The 21984-nt window shown below is 41.1% G+C and overlaps 1 protein-coding gene across 5 annotated transcripts in view; it reads right to left on the bottom strand.

Moving 5' to 3' along the window:
• The window catches only part of LOC109400338 (sodium/potassium/calcium exchanger Nckx30C), a 297046-nt gene that overhangs the window by 228561 nt on the left and 46501 nt on the right, over window positions 1-21984 (bottom strand). For 4 of the 5 annotated variants that reach the window (XR_009997612.1, XM_062850998.1, XM_062850999.1 and 1 more), the window contains exon 2: window positions 15772-16385. Coding sequence is in view for 4 of the 5 variants with exons in the window: in XM_062850998.1 (XP_062706982.1) it covers window positions 15772-16385 (614 nt within the window). In the remaining variant the exon portion in view is untranslated. The remainder of the gene's footprint in view (window positions 1-15771; window positions 16386-21984) is intronic. The other variant, XM_062851002.1, reaches the window with a different exon arrangement.

Raw genomic sequence — 21984 nt, 5'->3', positions numbered from 1 at the left:
AATACAAATCGATTTAAATGTTGGCAGGATAACGTCAAAAACAGCATTGTTTAAGTGCAGCGCCTCACCCTGCACATAGCACCTTTCTTTTAACAGACCTTCCAAGAATGTTTAATTTGTTTTTTCCTTTAATAAACAAATGCTTATTAATTCACGGAACTATTATTTTGCCATACAACCAAGCAGCAACTACGAGAAAAAAATACGAATTAGATTCCTTTTCTACTCCAGTTCTAGGTACGGAACGGAATGCTTTGAAAACCTTTTTTTACGACCAGCAACGACTGTAACGACTCGAAACGACACAATCATCTCCGCAGTAGGAAAATCTCAACCAAGAGATCGAAATGGAGGAAAAAACTGCTCCGTAAGATTGCACAAATTGCTATACTGGAGATGTCATTTGAAGCAGCATAGCAATTGGAAAGCAGGACAGCACGCGGTGCGAAACTTCTGCCCGCAGAACACGGGTGCATCGTTGCGTACAGCAGCAGTTGCTGACTTTAATTGCTTTAATTGTCGGTATTACCTTGAACGGGCTCTGGTACCAATATGAGATGAGGGATGAGAGGGCGCACGTGGCAAATGGATTTCAAAGCGTGTTCACGGTGAATTATGGACACTGTAAAAGTATTTGCACGTTGAAAATTTAAAAAATATATAATAGTGTTGGTAAGCATGGGTATGCTGACTCACAATTGGTGAGCTCGTTTCATGCACATTTTGTTTGTAATTTTCCCATTAGAATTTTGTTATCGTTAGTCCTTGCAAAAACTTAGACTTTTGAGGATGAGACCGTGTTTGATAGGTTCAAAAAATCTTTAAAATTGATCTACGTAGTTGAGGTATAACTGGCAGTTTTATGGCCAAGATTATTTATCGTCCTGATTATTTCGTTAACATGCTTTCACTGGTATCAGGTCACACTGTTATTGATGAAACGGGAATAAATTCCAGCATTGCTATTGAAATTCTCTTTTCTGATCGAGTGGCATTAATCAATATGCAAAATTATGTATGATGAAATGCTTCAAGTACACTCCTGTCAATAAAAATGGAGCCACTAACGATCAACGTATAAGTTTTAATGTTTTAAATATCAATATCCCAACTAACAATCGCAAGCCGCAAACCAGCATGCATGCTGAATTGTTTCTTTATAATAGTAATGATAGCTGAATTAAAATTATGCTGTACACATTACTGTACAAATGTTTTTTCAATTGAAAAAGTAGCCAATGTTCAACCTTTCGTATCGGTATCAGCAATTATAAATTTAAACACTTTTCAAGCGTTTAATAATATTTTTATTCGACTTGCAATTATTTCTTTACAAAATAGTTTAACAAGACCTTTTTCTGCTTCTTGTCAAGTACATGCAAAAATTAGAACATGTATCTGTACAAAATGTTTTCCACAAGTCAAATAAGCGCTTTTGTTTCATCATACTTCGACTCAGTGTACATGATGAAAAACACGTGTTTTTTTTACTGAACAGCAGCTGAATTAACGTGTTTTTCAGTTGTTAACCATAAACAGAACATTATTCACCACTGCTGAATAGGAGTCAAAGTGTAATCATTATACAACCACGGGAAGTTTATGTTTTGATTTGAGCGCGTCAATTCATCATCTGTAGGATGGCGCAGATAGGAAGGCAAGCGGCTGGCAATCGATGGGTCTCGAGTTCGAATCTTGATTTAGGTAAATGTATTTGTAGTTATTATTTCACAATAGTTGTTCACAGCATAAAGTGTCAATCCGAAACTCTCGTAGAAATTGAAAAATTTTGCATTTTTTTTTTAAATCATTTTTGCAGTAGCTGAATAATAGCTTTACTATCAGTTTGTAAAATGTTTTAAACAACAAACAGTTCAGTTGGTACACAACACTATGCTTTATTGTTTCTCCAAATTTGTGTGAACAAAACCCGAACAAAGGTTGTGCCTGAAAATTATCCAAATGTTATTCAGCACCATGCTGAATTAATTCGTCGTAAAGGTGCTTGTAAAAAGAGTAATTGTTAATTGGGATGTTTTAAAGCCTCGGAAAAAAACTATATAAAAAATATTAATACTTTCAAAAAAAAAAAAATTTTTTTTTTGAAAGCTTGACTGACTGTTTACGATTGAAATTGACGAGTATTTCGCTAATTTTATGGCACTTTTAGTCTAAAAAGCTAAAACGTCTTTTTCATCTACTGTCCTTCGTTTCAGTGTGGTGAAACACAGAAGTTGTTTACCTTCAACGTGTTTACACAACGAAACGTAGGACAGTTAATGCAAAAGCCATATTAGATGTTCAACAAAGACTAAAAGAGTCGTAAAATTAATGAAACATAAAAACTCACTCAATGGGAAAACAAGTCTAACTATTAGTAGAAAAAGTAATCTTGAATGAATTGAAACAAGCTAGGGTTGAGGAGATCAAATTTTGTTCCGACTTCAACAACAGTAACCCTGGAATTGGAACTCAACTTCTGATTGTCAAATCTTGCTCACAAATTTGAGACTTTTTAAGCTCATACTTATGAAGTGCATACCCAAATTTATGAGAATACTTGGTAGGTATCGAATCCACTACCACTAGTACATATTACTAGTCTGGTGCATTATTCCTTTTGGTATTAACTTTTGGCAGTGCGTTATTTAATTATGCATAAAATGTTCTCTAAATCTGAAATCTGTGCCTGTCGCGTGTAATTCAGAAGAGATTATTATGAACACTGCTGTGTTAGAGGCCACAAACGAATGCCATCACTTCCCGTTCCGACAAGGTGGGAGGTTACCACACAAATAGTCCACTATCTCAGACCGTCGACACTGCAGAGTGATGTTCATAGCTGCAACTCAAACAAGGCCCTAATGAAACCAGACCGAACAGACAGCTTTTGTACTAATTTATGCACAATAACCTATAAGCAAGTGTCCAATTTAATTAAGTTAATATATTTGTCCACTCCAGATCACCTCCGACCGTACAAACTCATCGCAACTCGCTGACCTTATTGTGCAAAGTGCAAACTACGGAAGAGACGCCATTTTAATTGTGCCGTCGATTATTGTCCCATAAATGGATGACAAATCGCTAACGAACCCGACACGACGACGTGGGGAAATCGTCTTTTTTTTCGCTACACCATGGGGCGATGCGTTCGGAAGGAAACGTTCGCTTCACGGGATAAGACCTTGTGGTGGATGGCCAAACCCCGGCGGGGAAGTAGGTGGGTACTAGTGGTAGTGCTCACATTGTTTGCACAATGCACACAAACAGCCAGATAATGGGAACAAAGTGGAAAGACAGTCATAATCCCGTGTGCTGCTTCACGCGCGCTCGCTCGCAAGGAAGCAGTTATTTTTATTATAAAATTGCAATAAAATGTGGGTCTCTGGCATTGCAACAACGGATTGGAACAGCACAGGGGCGAGCGACAACATATATCACACTTTCCTGGATGCGCCCAGCAGCTACAGGGTGATACTCTAATCTTCTAATCTAATACAAACGCAGCCAGTACGAGAAAGCATCCTGGAAAGTAATCGGGTTAGATCATGCCCGATTACTTTTCTTGTCAATATTGAGGCTTGCAGCATATCAAAGATATGACACAAGCGTCAAAGCGGCCAGGCCTACTGCGTTGTATTTGCCGCAAAGATGATTCTTTGAAGTACCTCGAGTTTTGAACGGTTGTTCTTTCGTCGAAGTAATTCTCAAATCTACAGGGGAGGAAGGATGCGTGGACATACCGTACCAAACGCTCCAGATTGTATAAGGTTAATATGGTTAAAATATATGTAAATGTGTCATATTGGATGATATATAATGTAAATTGGAAAGGTCTCACCCATTTATTGAGCAGCTTCGTAATACAACGTCGATCCTAGAATTCGTTCAATCAGGAATCCGCTGCGACACTGCTGTCACTATAGAAACATTCAAAAAGTAACTACAACTCACACAATTTGTCATCGACAGACCATATTCCGTTTGCGTTCACTTTCAAACTTAACTTATTTGAATACAAGGTTTTCTTTATTCAAAACACGCGAACTTTTCATCTAGTTCACATTATGAATGACACTTGCTTTGGCGTAATATGTGAAAGCCAATAGGAAAACAAATTGTGCAGCATCACCGCAGGGGGAAACTGATTTTCGTCAGCCAAAACTGTTACAGCTCGAGTATCACGATATAGAAGCGCCAGCCAAACCCAAAGAAATCAATCATATCTTTTGAGGCGCTAAAACATTTCTTCATAAGTTTTGTAATTTTTTCAATAAGATCTTGCACTTTTCATTATTTCACCAGAGGAATCCAAACTCAAACATATTCTTCAAACGTTCTTGCACACTAAAACTTCCCGGCTGCTCACGGGTAGACGACGCACTAACAAACCGACGGTACCGCGATCAAACCGACATGAAAAAGGTGGCCTCCGGCTACTGATTCGCGCCCAGCAGCTACAGGGTGATACAGCATGAAATTTGCAAAGCCCTTTTATGTCGGAATACTCAACCACTATGACATTTTTTTCAACCAATTTAAGCCCTCACAAATTCGATTCAGTTTCTATAAAAAAAAAAAACTACCAAGCACGCTTCTTTCAGTTATCTTTTTTAGGCACTTAACCTAATTTACAGCTCTTTTGTCCACTACGGCACTGCGTGAACGATTTCAATTGGCTGCTGCACTTACACTTTGTACAGCGCCTAAATGTATTCTATTCTAATTCTGCTAAAGGTTGCCTTTGCGCTGCTGTCACATTTCTACCCTGTCCATGGTAGAATGATGAGCACGAGGCTGTTGATGTGTGGCAGTTGTTCCTTTTCCAGTTCGAATGGGGGTCCATTAAGAGTTTCCGTTAGCCGATATCCAAGTTTCCGGGTCCGGTAGAGCATATGTTCAGAAGGAGTCAGGTGTCAGCCGCTCTCGGGGGAAGAGCCGGGGCTGGGATCGACCCCATGACCATCCACTTATGAAGTGAACGTGTAGCCATTATGCCACGGGCCCCGGCTTCCAGAGTTCTCTTATCTCATTTGATTTACATGATGATTGAACAGTTCGAGACGATGGCGGAAACGTACATCCGAATCGTATGTGTAGAAGACAAAGTACTTGATGGTAAAGAGCTACAGGGAGGATTTAACGCGCCACCAACCCTGAATCTCTATCGACGGTGAAGAAATCGAGGCGGTTGAAGAATTCGTGTACTACTATGTGTCCGCCCACTGCACTGTGGTGTTTGCCTACAACGACACCAGCAGAGAAATTCAGAGACGCATTGTGGCAGGAAATCGAGCTTACCTCTGACTCCGCAGAACTCTACGATCGAACAAAGTTCACCGTCACACGAAGTTGAGCATCTACAAAACGCTGATTAGACCGGTAGCCCTCTATGGGAATGAGACATAGGCTACACGTGGAGAGGGCCAACGCGCCTTTGGAGTTTTCGGACGAAAGGTGTTGCGTACCATCTACTCCGGAGTGCAGATGAGAGACGGAACTTGGAGAAGACGAATGAACCACGAGCTGCATCAGCTGGTGAGGGAAACAACCATCGTCCACACCGCGAAAACCTACGGAAGACTACGGTTAACGCGACACGTCATCAGACTGTCGAATAGCAACTCGATTGAAATAATTCCCGAGAGCCATCCGACGAATGATTAAATAGGCTGTATGGCGAAGGCACAAATGTCCCAAATGGAGGATAACGTGCCTCTACAGCCGGTCTTCTGATACCATCCGACCGGTACAAGAAGGTGGGTCGATTGGACTCGTTTTTCAATTAGTACAATGGAATCTCTTTATGCACATGGCTGGGGGTGAATAAATGTGCATTAAAAGAGGGAAATTTTTGGATAAATTGAGTTTGGGTTTGAGGAAATCTAATCCGCGAGAACAGGTCTTGCTCCTGGGAATTTGATATGAGGCTAAGGGGTTTCCAGAAAGTTCCCAGATAGCCAATAAAAGCGTTTCCAAGGGGCTTCAAGGGCGTTCCACGGGGTTGTTTCAAGGGTTTTCAAGAGCTTTTTAAGGACGTCCTGCAAGTTTTTTGGCGTTGTAATTGGGTTACGGGGAGTTCAGCAGCGTTTCAATAATGTAAGGGGGTTTCAGGGACATTTCAAGGGGCTTTGAGGGCAATTCAGAGGATCATGAGCCTTTAAAGCGCGTTCAGGGGAGTTCCTAAAGGTTTAAGGGGCGTTTGATAGCATTTCAGGAGCGCTTTAAAGGTTTTCAGGTGCGTTTCAGCGGATTGGAGCCTATTAAAGGCGTCCAAAGGGGTTTCAGAGGCATTTCAAATTGAGTTTGATGATTTCAAAGGAGTTTCAATGGGACTAGAGAAGTATCGAGTATCGAGGCATTTTAGGTCAGGACCGTATAAGGGGGTTTCAAGAACACACTTAAATCATAAGGCATTTCAGGGGCATTTCAAAATATATTGTGATGGGGTCTCTGAAAATCCTCTGAAACTTCCTGAAATGCCTGATACAGCTACACTAGAACCATGTAACGCACCTGAGATACTCCGAAACCGTCAAAAACGCCTCCGTAAACCCTCTGAAACCCACAAAAAAGCTCTGAAACTCCCTGAAAGGACTCCAAAACTCCCCTAAAACCCCCTCGACCCCATGTAACGCACCGAGACCCCCGAAAACGCCTTCGAAACTTCCTGAAATTCCTCTGAAATCCCCGAATGACCGCCTTAGAAAACATGTAACGCACCTGAGAGGCTCCAGAACCCTCGAAAATGCCTCCGTAACGTCTCTGAATCCCACCAAAATGCTCTGGAACTTCCTGAAATGCCTCAAAAATCCCCCTGAAACCCCCTCGGCCTCTCGGCGGATCAACAGTTGAAGTGTTAAAGGTTTGTATCACTCAACTGAAAGCGTATACAATACGCTTTTAACCTTCATCGGGCATTAAAAAAAAAGTTATGAATTGGGGTCATTATGACCCAGAAAATCAAACTCTTATAGAATGATGATTTTTTCACCAATTCAAATGATCAAAGTCTTATTTGATAGATAATTTCGTCAAGAATGTGTTGATATGTTGAAATAGTGGTTCCGGAAACATTGGCCACCGGGAATCTGCTACACAGGGCACCATGTCAGACATGTGGGATATCACTACATTTTGCCAGTAGTTGTGGAATATCTCGCGTTATGGACAACTTAGAAGGATATTGTCTTCGGCAAAGCTGCTCAGAACACTTAAAGCTTTCGCATAGAAAACAAATTAGTTCGAGAATTACTCACTGCGTGGCGCTAGTGCTTCCAGTTCAGTCTGAACGTCGTATATCTCGCGTTCTGGACCACCTTGAAGGATACTGTCTTCGGCAAAGTTGCTCAGAAGACTAAGAGATAGAAAACAATTTAGTCCGAAAATGTTCTTAGGAGCTTCCAGTTCAATCTGAATGTCGTTTATCTCGCGTTCTTGACCACCTAGAAGGATACTGTCTTCGGCAAAGTTACTCAGAAGACTAAAAGCTTTCACATAGGAAACAATTTAGTTCAAGAATCATTCACTGCGCTAGTGTTCTTAGGAGCTTCCAATTCAATCTGAACGTCGTATGTCTCGCGTTCTGGACCACCTAGAAGAATACTGTCTTCGGAAAAGTCACTCAGAAGACTAGAATCTTTCGCATGGAAAACAATTTAGTTCGAAAATCACTCACTGCGTGGCGCTAGTGTTCTTAGGAGCTTCCAGTTCAGTCTGAACGTCGTATATCTCGTGATCTTGACCACTTTAGAAGGATACTGTCTTCGGCAAAGTTACACAGAAGACTGAAAGCTTTTACATAGAAAACAATTTAGTTCGAGAATCACTCACTGCGTGGCGCTAGTGTTCTTAGGAGCTTCCAGTTCAGTCTGAACGTCGTATATCTCGTGATCTTGACCACTTTAGAAGGATACTGTCTTCGGCAAAGTTACTCAGAAGACTAAAAGCTTTTACATAGAAAACAATTTAGTTCAAGAATCACTCACTGCGTGGCGCTAGTGTCCTTAGGATCTTCCAGTTCAGTCTGAACGTCGTATATCTCGTGTTCTGGACCCCCTAGCAGAATACTGTCTTCGGCAAAGTTGCTCAGAAGACTAAGAGCTTTCGCATAGAAAACAATTTAGTTCGAAAATCACTCACTGCGTGGCGCTAGTGTTCTTAGGGGCTTCCAGTTCAGTCTGAACGTCGTATATCTCGTGCTCTGGACCACCTAGAAGGATACTGTCTTCGGCAAAGAGTCACTTCCCCGCAGAAGCGAATTCCCCTCCTCTTAGGCTCGAGTGCTTTCCCGGCGGTTTTTGTAACCGACAAGATAGCGTCTACGGTGGACCTCCCCTTCCGGAAGCCATACTGGTTGCTCGAAAGACCATTTACGCCCTCAGTGAACCTCAACATTCTATTGAGGATGATCTTTTCGAGCACCTTCCCCGCCGTGTCAATCAAGCATATTGGTCTATATGCCGACGGGTCTCCGGGTGGTTTCCCCGCCTTTGGCAATAGTACCAGGCTCTGCCTCTTCCAAGCTTCTGGAACAACTCCCCCGCCCAGGCATATCTGCATAGCAGACCTGAACATCTCGGGAGCCTCGACAATAGCTACTTTTAAGGCAAGGTTCGGAACTACGTCCGGACCTGGGGCCTTACCTACGCTAAGGGACTTAGCTATCCCCGCAAGTTCCACATCGGTGACGCTCTCCTCATCGCCAGCCCCAGTTCCCGGCTGTCCTACGAAAGGAGGCCAAGGACTAGGATCATGACGCGGAAAAAGTCCTCCAATGATCCTATCCAACATCTCTGGAGATTGCTCTGTAGGAGCCATCACACCTCTCGTCTTGGCCATAACGATCCTGTAGGCGTCACCCCACGGGTTCGTATTGGCACTCTGACAGAGACCCTCAAAGCAGGCCTTTTTGCTTGCTCTTATCTCGGTCTTGAGCGCGGCTTTTGCAGCGGCGAACACCACCCGCCGTTCGTTTCGCTCTTCCTCTGATTGTGCTCGCTGCATCCGCCGCCTAGCCCGTAGGCAGGCGCGGCGCAGGTCCGCAATCGCGTCGGTCCACCAGTAAGCCGGTGGCCTCCCATTTCTAGGGGGGACTCGCCTAGGCATGGTCGCATCACACGCACGTGAGAGCACCACTACCAGCTCGTCGCCGTCTAAACCGATTAAGTTTCGCTCACGGCGGAGCGCTTCCCTAAATACCTCTTCGTCGAAGTATGATGTCATCCACCTGCGATATCCGTCTCCCACTCAGAAACCGCCTGACAAAGCAGTTGCTGAGCCGCATCATAGTGGTTCAGGTTCAGCTGCGTTACCTGCACTGTGATTTGTTGTTCACTGCGGCTTTCTTGAAGGCCGGGTACCCTGGACCAGCCATCGGATGTCTGTTTTTCGAGGATTTCCCGGTACAGATCATGCAGATGGGCGGACTCGTGCAGCTTTGGGCCTTATGACCTTCAGGGCCCATATAGTCGAGGCGGTAAACGCACGGGTATTCAGCATGACCATGCTGAGGGTGACGGGTTCGATTCCCGGTCGGTCCAGGATCTTTTCGTAAAGGAAATTTCCTTGACTTCCTTGGGCATGAGTATCTTCGTGCCTGCCACACGATATACACATGCAAAATGGTCATTGGCAGAGGAAGCTCTCAGTTAATAACTGTGGAAGTGCTCATAGAACACTAAGCTGAGAAGCAGGCTTTGTCCCAGTGAGGACGTTACGCCAAGAAGAAGAAGAAGAAGACCTTCAGCGCCGCATCGCCTACACAGTTTGCGCCGATCAGGGCCTTTGCAGTCCCACGACTTGTGTCCTGGTTCCAGATACCTGAAGCAAACCTCTGGTGGCTCGTGGAATGTCAGGTGACATACACACCAGCCCACCTTTATACTTCCTACTTTAACGGACTTTTTAACATCCGCCACCGGTAGCTGAACCAAAATTATCTGTGTCCCTGCTGGCCCTCTCCGTAGCTTAACGGCTGCGGCGGCCACCTGCACATCGCACTGTTGCCGCAGTGCCGTGACGAGCTCTTCCACTTCGGTGATCTCGTCAATGTCCTTGACCTTCAGAGTCGCCTCATGTGTCAGAGCCCACACCTGCACACCCTCACCAAGGACTTCTTCTGCCAGCCTCTTATAGGCGGCGCCCTTGTGTTCCTTCTGGCGCTTCAGCTCCAGGATCATCTCGCCCGTATGAGTACGTCTAATACTGCGTATGTCGGCTCGTCCAAGGGGAGTCCTCCCCTTGGATCGCCCTGCTCTGTGGCTGTTGAGGGCCCACTAGCGGTTCCCATCGTTCCGAGACGGGTCAGCCTTTTCAGGCCCACTCTTCCCAGCTTTCCGGGAACCCTGGCTGGGGTCCGACTTTCCGGCATTATTACCGACTTTCGGGGTAATGATTCGCTTGGCCTTGCGGGCACCGCCAGACAGCTCCTCGCCTGACGGCTGCCTCGCCTGCTTCTGCGATTGATTGCTCCGTTTGTCGCGAGCAGTCGCTTCCACCTTGTTCGGACTTCCTGCGAAGGAGAAGGCCTCCGTTTGGGTAAACTTTGGCACTTTCTCAATTGCAGGCTCCGCTGCTTTAGCAGTCAGCAACGCGAGTGCCGCGTGCTCCTGCTTGGCATCGTCGATCGACACCCTAAGTCGAAGCAAGGCCGTTTTCAGGTCCTTGCTTATGTTCGACTTAGTGGACGCAAAGTCGATGATTTTGCCAAGCTACTGCTCAGCCACCTTTATTGCGGGCCGTCCGTTGGATTCTTGGTTGACGGCCCTCAACAACCACGCTCCGTCCATAACCTCAACCGCTGGCTTGCTGGGAAGTGGACTGGAGCCCCCACGCTTGAGCTGCGTACGCAACTCCCAGCGCCTATCTCCTCACTTCTCCTTGTCGAAGATCTCATCAACCCGCTTCTTGCGAAGGGGTTGATCGCACCACTACTTCCACCTGTGTTTTGATTTTGATTTTTATTAGATTTCATGTTTACATCCCACGTGTCGCACGGGAAAGAATGTCCACCACGCCAAACCCTGCATTAACGCGGTAAGGGGGCATCCATAAAGTACGTCACGCTTAGAGGGGAGGGGGGGATGAAAAGTGTGACAAGCAATGTATTAAGTATAGGAAAAACCCGTACGAAGGAGGGGAGGGGGGGTTGAAAATTCCCATTTTTAGCGTGACGTAATAAATGGATGCCCCCTAAGGGACAGCTTACTGTGGGGGATGCCCAGTAGCGTGGGACACAAAAAGACATTTCACTCCTGTACACTTTTTGAGTTCCATTTTGGTCCCATATCACCTGTGCAAAATTTCAGATCGATCTGAGAAACTATATTTTAGCGCCGGCCATTTTAAGTTTTCATACGATTTAGTATGGGGAAAAGCACTTTTTCAGGCCTTATAACTTTTTCCACGAACGTCGCATCGGTTTGCTGTCTTCGGAGGTCTGATTCTTGGTGAAGTTTTCTACAGAAATCATTCGTCGACTTATTTTTAGGGATCTAGAGGAGACTCCTGGTGATTTTTCTTTGCAGGAGTAAAATTTCCCCATAGTAAATCGTATTAAAAACTAAGATTGGCGGGCGCTAAAATATAGTTTTTCTGATCGATCTGAAATTTTACACAGTTGATATGGGACCAAAGTGGAACTCAAGTATACAGGAGCATGAGTTTTTTTCATTTTTTGTATTTTCCCATATAAACCGTGTACCAGGCTAATGCCCAGGTACCCCACAGGCTCCGTTAAAGATCGAGCATCTTTTTCACCCCTCGATCACTCATTCCTCAGCACGGGTCGCTTGAATTGGGGTTAGTAGTCCTATTTTTAGCCGGCGACTACGCGGCTGACTCGCAAGCGGGGGGCCCCAGGACTTGCGTCCCTGCTGCACGGGTAATCAGCATGGCTGTATCGAATGCCACACGGACACGATATGTTCGTGCAAAATGGTCAGGTATCAGAAGGCCGGCTCCAGAGGTACGTTATCCTCCATTTGGGACATTTGTGCCATCGAGTTAGTATATTGATAGCTTATTATTCGGAAGTCTTGTTGAGTAAGTTATACAGTTGAAAAATAAATGGAGACGCTTGGTTGTTGAACACTGAGTATTGTTTGTTGATTTGAAACCCAGCGCTTCTTTTTCTGGCGCATTCTGTAGCTCTACATTTTGAAGTTCCACTCAGATGCAATCCATTGTGTGTACCATTCACACTACGAGTAAAAGTTGCATCCGCGAGCTGCATTCTGCGCCTAGCAGCGATTCTGTTGATAGAAAAATAACTAAACAAAAGCGGAAATACAGCAGCGCGCAACAACGTTTCAGTGAATGTGTTAATATCTAGGATGCTTGGTAGGACACGTTTGTGTGTGCAGCGCTGCTGAAACTTGGCTGCCCAGCACAGTCTATGTGTAAGCTCCGCACTCACAACAGTTGTTCCCGTTGGGGCCATTATCATTACCCCTTGCACAGAGACCTGGTGCTTGGTGAGCACACAAACAGTCAGTGCGACCGGAGCCCAATCCGCAGCCCATCAGCAGCCATCACGCCACGATCCGTGTCATAAATGGTAGCCGTTTCACAGGACAACTATGTAACATGCTATGATTGGATTTTGGTTTACATTGCTTGAATAATTAAATTAATTTCCACTAGCGCCGCAATGGTGTGTGGGTAGTTCTCGCGGTGTCACTCCATAGCATTTGAATTGCTCGAATTGTAATCCGTTATGAGGGAGTTTTAAATGCCTAAGTGCGTTGATTTCAATAATGTAGAATTTTCATTCTAACTGATGCAGTTTACGGATTAGTCGTATCACTTCTGGTGACTGGGTTGTGTTTGGGTTCAGCTCTGTCTGATACATATTTAGGCAATACAAAGAATTTTTAAACTATGGAATGTTTGACAGCTGTGTACACAAAGAACACGTGTCGGGCTCAGATTTCAGCAGTTTCTAAATCAGTGCTATCAGGTAAGCGCAAGTATTTGCACACTTTTGTGGGAAATGGGTATTAATTAACAATTTACCGTATAGGTATCGAAACAGATTATTTTAGGTATTTTGTGATTAACTGTTTTGACAGCATATGTTCAAAATTCAACTCAGATGTTGTCTGCAACATCAATTCCTGATCCTGAAGGGTCAAGCAAGTTCGCAGTGCACATTCACTCAACGAGAACTGTCGCTCATGAAGTTTGCATATTACAAGACAATTTCATTTCAATTTCGGTTTGACCCTTCATCCCATCCAGCACACAAAAGGTAATGACACTTCTGCTTCCGTGAAGTCGGTCGTCGTCCATGTTATTAAATAATGAAAATTAGATCTCCGCCTCTAATGACAATGACACATCCGGTGGTAGCCACCGCAGGCAACAGCAGTTCAACAGTAGCTGCAGCGTTTGTTGTAGTGCTCAACGACAACAACGGACACACTCTCTTTCTCTCTACCTCTCCCCGTTTGTATAGGGTAAGATGGGGTGAAAGTTTGACCATAAGGGGTTATACAGGATGTTAGGTTCCTGAGTAGCTGGGGAGTTGCATAATGAAAAATAAAGTTGCATAATGTTCATTATGCAACTCATTCGAGTTGCATTATAAAAATTATGCAACTCAAATGAATTTTATAATTAAAAAAATCATTGCATAAAATTTCGTATGGAACTCGTGGCAAAGCTTGATTTTTTCAGCACTTCGTATTTATCCAACTCGGCAAGCCTCGTTTAATAATTGTACGACTCGTGCTGGAAAAAAACAACTTTTTGCAACTCGTTACATAAATAACTGTTCTTTAAACTTTTTACACCTAAAATGACTTTTTCGTTCAACATGGATTTTATAGTGGTTTCGTTCAGTACCTCAAAATTTAAAATAAGAACAATTTATTTAAAGCAAAAGTTTGCAAGTAGGTCAACTAGTTTTTAAGTTATCGTGATCACCATAACGGCACTTTTTAAAAGGCAATTTCGAGATAACGGCGTTTAAAAATTCTTGCTTTGCCTTGTGTTTGTTTCCACTTTGATTACAGCGCAACCTGTTTTAAGAAATTTCTATCAGTAAGAAACTGATTGCATGTAGAAAAGTCGGAGTTCCTATAAGAATCTTAAGAAATGTGCTCTCAGTTTTCTTTACTTAGGAGTTCTTTTGAAGATTATTTCTTGGGTACTACTATAGATACGTAAAAATCTCAAAAAGTTCCTAATAAATAATAAAATAGCTTCGAAAATTTCATCTCGAACTAGAATTCTCGTGGACTAGATTCCTTATAATAGTTTAAAAGTTTCAGGAGAATTTCAACTATCGTTTTTTGGTCTCTGTCATTCCAAGGTTTTTCAAAAAAAAAAAGCTCCGCAATATAATGTTTCTCATTGGCGAAAAAAATAAATCCAGGGATTTGCTGAAATTTTGGGGTTCCGGATTCAGCTTATTTGAGTAGTAATTCTGTCAGAATGATACATTATGCCCAGGGAGTCGAGAAAAGTTTCCCGGGAATCGAGAACCCGCCGTCTCCGGATTGGCGATCCATAGCCTTAACCACTAGGCTAACTGCCCAAGAATAACTGCCCAAGTAACACACATGTTATATAAAAGTTACGACAGCGCAAGTTTTGGTTGTATAGAAGTTTATTTTACGTTATTTCAACACAATGTTAGGATTACGTAAAATAAACTTCTATACAACCAAAACTTGCGCTGTCGTAACTTTATTATAACATGTGTGTTGCTTGGGGGAGACCCTACTGGGGGACAATATTGTGAAGTTATAAGGCTTTTATCAAATTGACAACGTACTTCAATAATTGTTAACTTATACTCTGACGCACACAACTTTTGTTTGTTATCACGACACTGGACTTCAATAGGAGACAATCAGTGAAGTACTAGATTGAAAGTAGTGAGCTGGATTTTTGTATGGTGAGATGATCGATTCTCCATTTCTGCAATGAAATGGTGCAAACAGCGTGGGTTATATGATTTCTTGCCTAATTTAATGCTGTTTGAGCAAAAGTTTGGGTAACTGTGTGGTTGAAGTTGCAAGAAATAAATAATACAACAACACAGTTACCCAAACTTTTGCTCAACCAGCATCAAATTAGGCAAGAAATCATATAACCCACGCTGTTTGCACCATTTCATTGCAGAAATGGAGAATCGATCATCTCACCATACAAAAATCCAGCTCACTACTTTCAATCTAGTACTTCACTGATTTCCTCCTATTCTGAAAAACTTGAGGTTATTGCCTCCTTTTCCTATTCCTGCTAGTATCTGAAAATAGGTAATTTCGCATACATCCAGCTTGTACGTTCAACTATACCGTATAGTTCCACCAGTATTGATAACATTTATATTTTGAATTATATATTAAATCAATTAGAAATGCTGCCAACAAAATTGCGGCAACATTTCCATTTTTACTCTATAATACCCTAATGCCTTTCCCATTCTGTGTTGCATCAACAGCACCCAAATGTTGATTCAATGATTTCACCATCTTCATCGTTATCACCTGGCCACATCAACGCAGATGCAGATGCTAGAAGGCGAAACACCTGCCGCCCGTTCATGTGTCAGTGAAATTAAAACCGGTAATGGTTTAATTAATTTAATTGAATCTGTGAAGCAATTCGTTATGGAAATGAAACGAGATGAGCAATGAGCGTGAGAACTTGTGATGATGATGATGATGATGATGATTCGAATGACTTCAAACCAAAAAGACAAACAACGAAAAACAATAACGTGTCCTCTAATTACATGCATCCTCAACTACTTACTGCAGGCATAAGTTGATCAGTGCTTCGAACTCTGGTCACCTTATTTTTATAGATAATCTTCTTCACACATCTCTCCACTGTCTGGTTAAACTTCATAAACACTGCGTACGCGATATAGATTATGAACAGCACTAGCGCCTCCCACCACTCGATCGAGTTATCACGAAAAAAATAGATCAACGTAAGCAAACTAACACTGTAGAACGTACAATCGCGAAACAACGGCCACCAGGTCAGTGTTAGTAGGGTTTTGGAGAACAACGCACACATACCGATAACGAACAGGATGTTGAACACGGCCGAACCGACAATTGTACCGATACCGACATCGTCGAACGAAACGAACACGCCGATCACGCTGGTGAACAGTTCCGGGGCACTGCCTCCGGCCGCCATGAAGGTCGCACCGGCCACATCGTCCGTAATGCCCAGTTTCTCAATGATCACGTCTAAAGAAGGCACAAAGAACTCGTCGCATACAATTGCCAGCGCGACAAACATATAGATTACGCCAAGGATGTGTAACACAACAGCACCATTACGACGTTGTTCTAGCGTGAATAAGTCTTCGGGAAACAGGGGGTCCTTGTGCGTTGATATTGATGAGTTGGTGCCTGCGGAAATAGAAAAGAGGGCAATTAGATGTTTTTTTTTTGTTTGACGAAAAGTTCAAGTAAACATTGAATTTGAAAATATCAAACATATTCAACATTTCGAGAAAAGTTGTTTGAATCACTTTTTGGATTGGACTCTAGGATAATGGAGTGGAGTGGGAGAATCTAGATAAATGGACGTGAAGTGATTAAAAGGTGAAATTAGAACTTTGGCAAGCACTTAAGCTCAAGTATCACAAAATTGTAAATTGTGATCTACATATTTTTTAGTCAAGGAGAAATGACTATGTGGGTATAGTAAGATATGAAAATACCAACTTCTTCCTTGAGTATGTCTTAACAGCTATTATAAGTGTAAGAATGTCAATGTCAAATTTGGTGCTTAGATTTGCATCCTATTTTTAATATAAACTTATGTAAAATAAAATAAGAAAGATGTTTAAGGTCATCCAATGACTTGCCCAAGAATGTATTAATAAAACAAATTGGTATAATAAGTATCTTTCAGCTAAATACACGTTCAATCTGTTTATTACTTGAAACCTTATTGAATAAAATAACCAAAATCCAAGTGAAACACTCGAGACCGTTCATTACTCATCCCGAAGAATATATTAATACTTCACACTAATGAGTTCATCTAATCCTCAAAATTGCATACTCCATCTTAGGTGCCTCTTACATGGTCGCGTCTTCATTAAACGTTCAGCCGAAAGAAAATAAGACTACCAAATTGCGTTCGGTGAACGCTATGGGCAACCCATCCCCTTCTTTTTTTGCTCGCCATTAGCGTGAGATGAAATTCAATATCAAAATTACTAGATCGATTGAATGGTCTGCTAATGGAAAATTGTGTAAATATAGGCTACACAAGGCTGGCTGTAATTGCGCTGAGTTTCTTCTTCGCTCAAATAGGATAAAATTGAAATATGTTCCTCCAAATAATTTAGGCTTTCTTCACAATGCTAACGGTTTGTGATAGATTTTTTTAATAATATTTGTGTACGAAGTTTCTCACATTATTTTTCAAAAAAATAATTATTCAACAGAGCTGATAATAGATGAGTCTTAATAATTGTCTTAAAGCAAAACTGGACTCATTTCCACATTTTTCGGTATTGAACTTTTCAATTGCTTTTTTTATTTTCAATTTTAAATTTTCTCCGCAAACCAATTTTTTGAATTTTTTTTTTTTGTAAATTATTTTTGTAAAACAGAAAAACATTTTTCACCTGGAAAAATTCAGAAAATACCTTGATCCACATTTAGAAAAATGTGTCAAGAAAACCCGAGCAGAAGGACATACCTTACAAATACGATTCTATAACATTTATTCGAAAACCATTTACCCGAAAGACATTTACCCGAAAACCATTTCCCCGAATGTAACATATACCCGAATGTCAAATACCCGAATGCGACATTTACCCGAACGCGACATTTACCCGAATGCGACATTTACCCGAATAGTGTATTACTCTGCATAAATTATGATTTTGTGAGTAAAGTTCGTTTGTTTTGTTCAATGCAAAAAGTACATGTAGTATTTTGTATTGCGGCTCAGACAAATATTTTCAATGTCGAATTCCTCAAAAACACATTTTATTAAATTTTCTCTGAAATGATCCGCGATAGGAATTCACAGGACAAACACCTGAATAAAACTAATCACTGCAGCTTGATATTTTTTGTGTTTGCTGTTGGCATTCCCTCTAGAGATTTACTCTTCTTTGATTCATAAGCTGTTCTTTCGATAAGCATAGAACTGTTTATGATTTAAAGAAGAGAAAAACTCTATTTGTAGACCGAATGGTCATTAAATCGAATCGATTATAGAACAGCCCTCGGCAAGTCAACATATCATTAGAAAAAAAACTTTGATTAAAAAGTTTGCAATTTGTTCACGATATAAAACATCCTGTTATTAAAAGAAGGGAAAATTCTTAGGTGAACACTTGGAATCCATCACTCAATCCTGTAAAAATGTAATTTAGAGCAACATCCTATGATCGAAAGAAGAAAAAAACTCATATACAGTAAGTAGTTCGAACGCTAATAAATTATGCAGCAGTACAACTCAGAAAGAACAGCCTTGAAGAGAAGAAGGAAAAATCTCCGAAGGATAGGAATAGTTTGGCCACCAAACAACTTAGTGAGGTTAACACTATTTCTGTAAAAGAAACTCTACCAAATTACCCTTAATGCCACGGCCCGAACTCCATAACCCCGAATAGGCCTTTATTCCAAAAGCCATTACCCCGAATGGGTCATTACCCCGTTATAGGTAGATAAATGGATAGTAAGCCCAGCATATTAACCGAGTGGTCATTAGGCCGAAAAAATGATAGATCGCAAGCCTCGAAAGAACAGTCTATTCCAAAAAAAGGAAAATATCTGATCAAGTTGCTAATTTGGCCACCAGTCAATTGTGTAAATCTTAACTTGAAAGAACAGCTTATTATTCAGAGAAGGACAAATCTTTCAAGGAGTTAGAAGTTCGTCTGCAAATAAACAATATAACATTCCAACTCGAAAAATAGCCTCTATTTCCAGTTTGGTCGACCAAGTCAGCTACAGTACACAGTTGGACTCTGCAAATTCAAAAGAACAGCCTATTTTAAAAAGAAGGCAAATATTAGAAGAAGTGGAGAATACTTGCAGTATGACTGCTAAATTGTGACCGAGTATATAAGTAGCTCAAAGCAGCCTGTGTTGTTAAAATGTTATAGCTTGGTAATGAAAAAGCCATTACATTCGAATGTTCAGTTGTGCTTAAAACAGTTCAATTTATCTTAAATCGCCAAGAACAATTTAGCATTCATCCTCATGACTTTCGGCATGAATGATTTTTTGCCGAATAGCTCGATGTCTTTTCGGGAATTCTCACTTATCAGAAAGCTAGCCATTTGACAAGGTCTGGGGCAAGAATTCAATACCAAATGAATTATAATAAAAACGAACTTCGTTGTGGTATGGCTATAAGATCTTCAATTTGAAAGAACATTCAACATTTAAAAGAAGGAAACATTTCAGATTAAAATACTTATAGTTTTCAAAGGAATAGCTATAACTTCGAAAGAACAGTCATAGCTTGAAATAAAAAGAATTCTCAAATAAAAACTTCAACAACAATATTGTAACAGCATTTTATCCCGAGCAGAGGAGAATATCAAAATTATAACAACGAAATCCTAAAACCTGTTTTTATATCTTGGTTTGTTATTATTAACTTATTGAGGTATTACCGTTCCATAACATGTTTTGATGGACCATCTTATTTTGTTATGATCGTGCTATTGGTATATTTTCTTTACATTGCATTTCAATAACATGTTTTGAATTACAGTCAAACCTCCATGAGTCGATGTTCCTTGACTAGATATCGACTCATGGAGGTATTTTTTTCCATAGTGAAAAGTAATTTCTATGTTATCATGATGGTCCCTCGAAAATGCTCACCAAAAGACTCCTATTCTACTACTCGATATTTCCATGAGTCAATGGTTACTTCAATATCTACTCATGGAGGTTTTACTGTAGCATAAGTTCAGTTATAAGTACTTTGATAAGTAGGGTCTGGGACTATTTGGGCAGGAGCACCTATTGACTTGATTTTTGAGACACGATCAGATACGCACAGTATCTAGCCACATTCCAAAATTCAAGTCAGTCGATTTGACATTGACTGAGTTATAGTAGCAAGTGCCCAAAATAGGTGCTCCTGCCCAAATGGTCCCAGACCCTATACCTGTTTTTTTTCAGTTTCAGTCGGGTACGAGTATGTACCTATATAGAAATTGCAACCAGACGCGCCAACTTGGTCAAATTATTGGGGGGGGCAAAGCCTGGTTTTTCTGATTTTTTGTATGGGAAAATAGAAAAATCATCAAATATTGGGGGTGGGGGGGGCAAAACCATGCTTGCCCCCCCCCCCCTAAGTTGGCGCCTATGATTGCAACAGAGTGTTAGCCATATAACGTTTTGGATCAGCTGGTGGAATTCCAGGATGAACTACACATTTCGGACAAAAATGTCCATGAAGAAACCAGTCAACAAGAAGAAGTCACCAAGAAAAAGAACTTGATTATTTTTAGACATTTTATTTTTATTGCTTTTATTGCATAGAGGCCACTTTGATTTTGATATAACTCATTTTGTTTTCTGATTGTTTTCAATAACTTATTTATTCCAAAATTTGTTATTGAATATTTTTTAAATTCGATATTATTAAGTTGTTATTGAAACTAACAAAACGTGTTATTTAACTTGTCTTACAGGAACATTTTTTGTTATGATTTTTGTTATTTTGCCGCTTATGACAGACAAGTTTATAACATGACATGTTATGTTAATAACATAAAAATAACTCTTTCTGTTACTCAGTTGTTTTGCCAAAATAACATATTTTATTATACTCTTGCTATTTCCTTCTGCTCGGGATAGTTCCAGCCAATAATAAAAAGAAGGGAGAATTATTTCTAAAAATATGATTCGGAATTAGCACCAATAGCAAAAGTTTAAGCATATTTTAAGAGAACACAATAGTTTCAAAAAAGGCCTGTTAGAAGCATACTGAGCTCCTCAGGATCCATTTTTGAATAGACAAGTACATCGCCTTCGGCCATCGGATATGCACGCTGAATATCAGGAAAAATGTTTGAATCAGCAACCTCTCCCTTCGTCGCAGTTTTCCTAAATGCATTGCATTTGCTTCTTACGTTTCCGTACACCCTTAATTTTTTTTATTTCTTCTTTTTAGGTAATTTTAACTTATGCTAATTCTCCCCTCTAGGTAAACCTTCATGAATCACAACGTTGCTAAAGATTGCCCAAAGGTTACCCTTTTCTAACTGATTAAGTTTTATCAACTTCTAATAAATTGTCCACAGTGAACACTTTTTGGGCGACCTCCTGAATGATTTCGGGTTGGCGTTCGGGCTTGTGATGTGGAGACGTTAAAAAAAAACAAAACATTAAAAAATCCTCAAATGATAATTGCTTTTTGACCGCCAGTTAGTCCTGTACTAGAGTGCTTGATGATCACTTGGCCTGATGATTATTAGGTCTAAAGAAAGCTGGCTGTATAACACTGGGCCATAACATATTTATTATTGACAAATCATATGGGGATCAAGTCCACGTTTTTTTTTTGCATTTTTCGGGTAAGTGTCGCATTCGGGTAAATGTCGTATTCGGGTAAATGTCGTATTCTGGTGAATGCCGCATTCGGGTAAATGTCGCGTTCGGGTAAATGTCGCGCTCGGGTATTTGTCGCATTCGGGTAAGTGACGTTCGGGTGAATGTCATTCGGGTGAATGTGTTTCGGGTAAATGGTTTTCGGGTAAATGTTATAGAACCTACAAATACCATGCGAAGAGCAACATGTGCTCTAATACCTAAAATTGTTATTGCTGCGTTATTCTACGAAATGTTATGAGAACATCACAATAACAGTTGGAGGTATTCGAGCAGAATTTGGTATTGATGTAGTATTTGTTAGTTTAGCAGTGAAAATAACCGAAGAACAAGATTTGCTATTACATCATGAATTCATCGAACATGAAACATTTAATAACAAGAAATGTTATTAGTTTGTTAT

This window comes from Aedes albopictus, chromosome 2, assembly GCF_035046485.1.
Source record: "Aedes albopictus strain Foshan chromosome 2, AalbF5, whole genome shotgun sequence".
In the NCBI taxonomy this organism is placed as follows: Eukaryota; Metazoa; Arthropoda; class Insecta; order Diptera; family Culicidae; genus Aedes; species Aedes albopictus.
The sequence above is the reverse complement of the archived record's forward strand: the minus strand, read 5'-3'. Positions and strand labels throughout refer to the sequence as shown.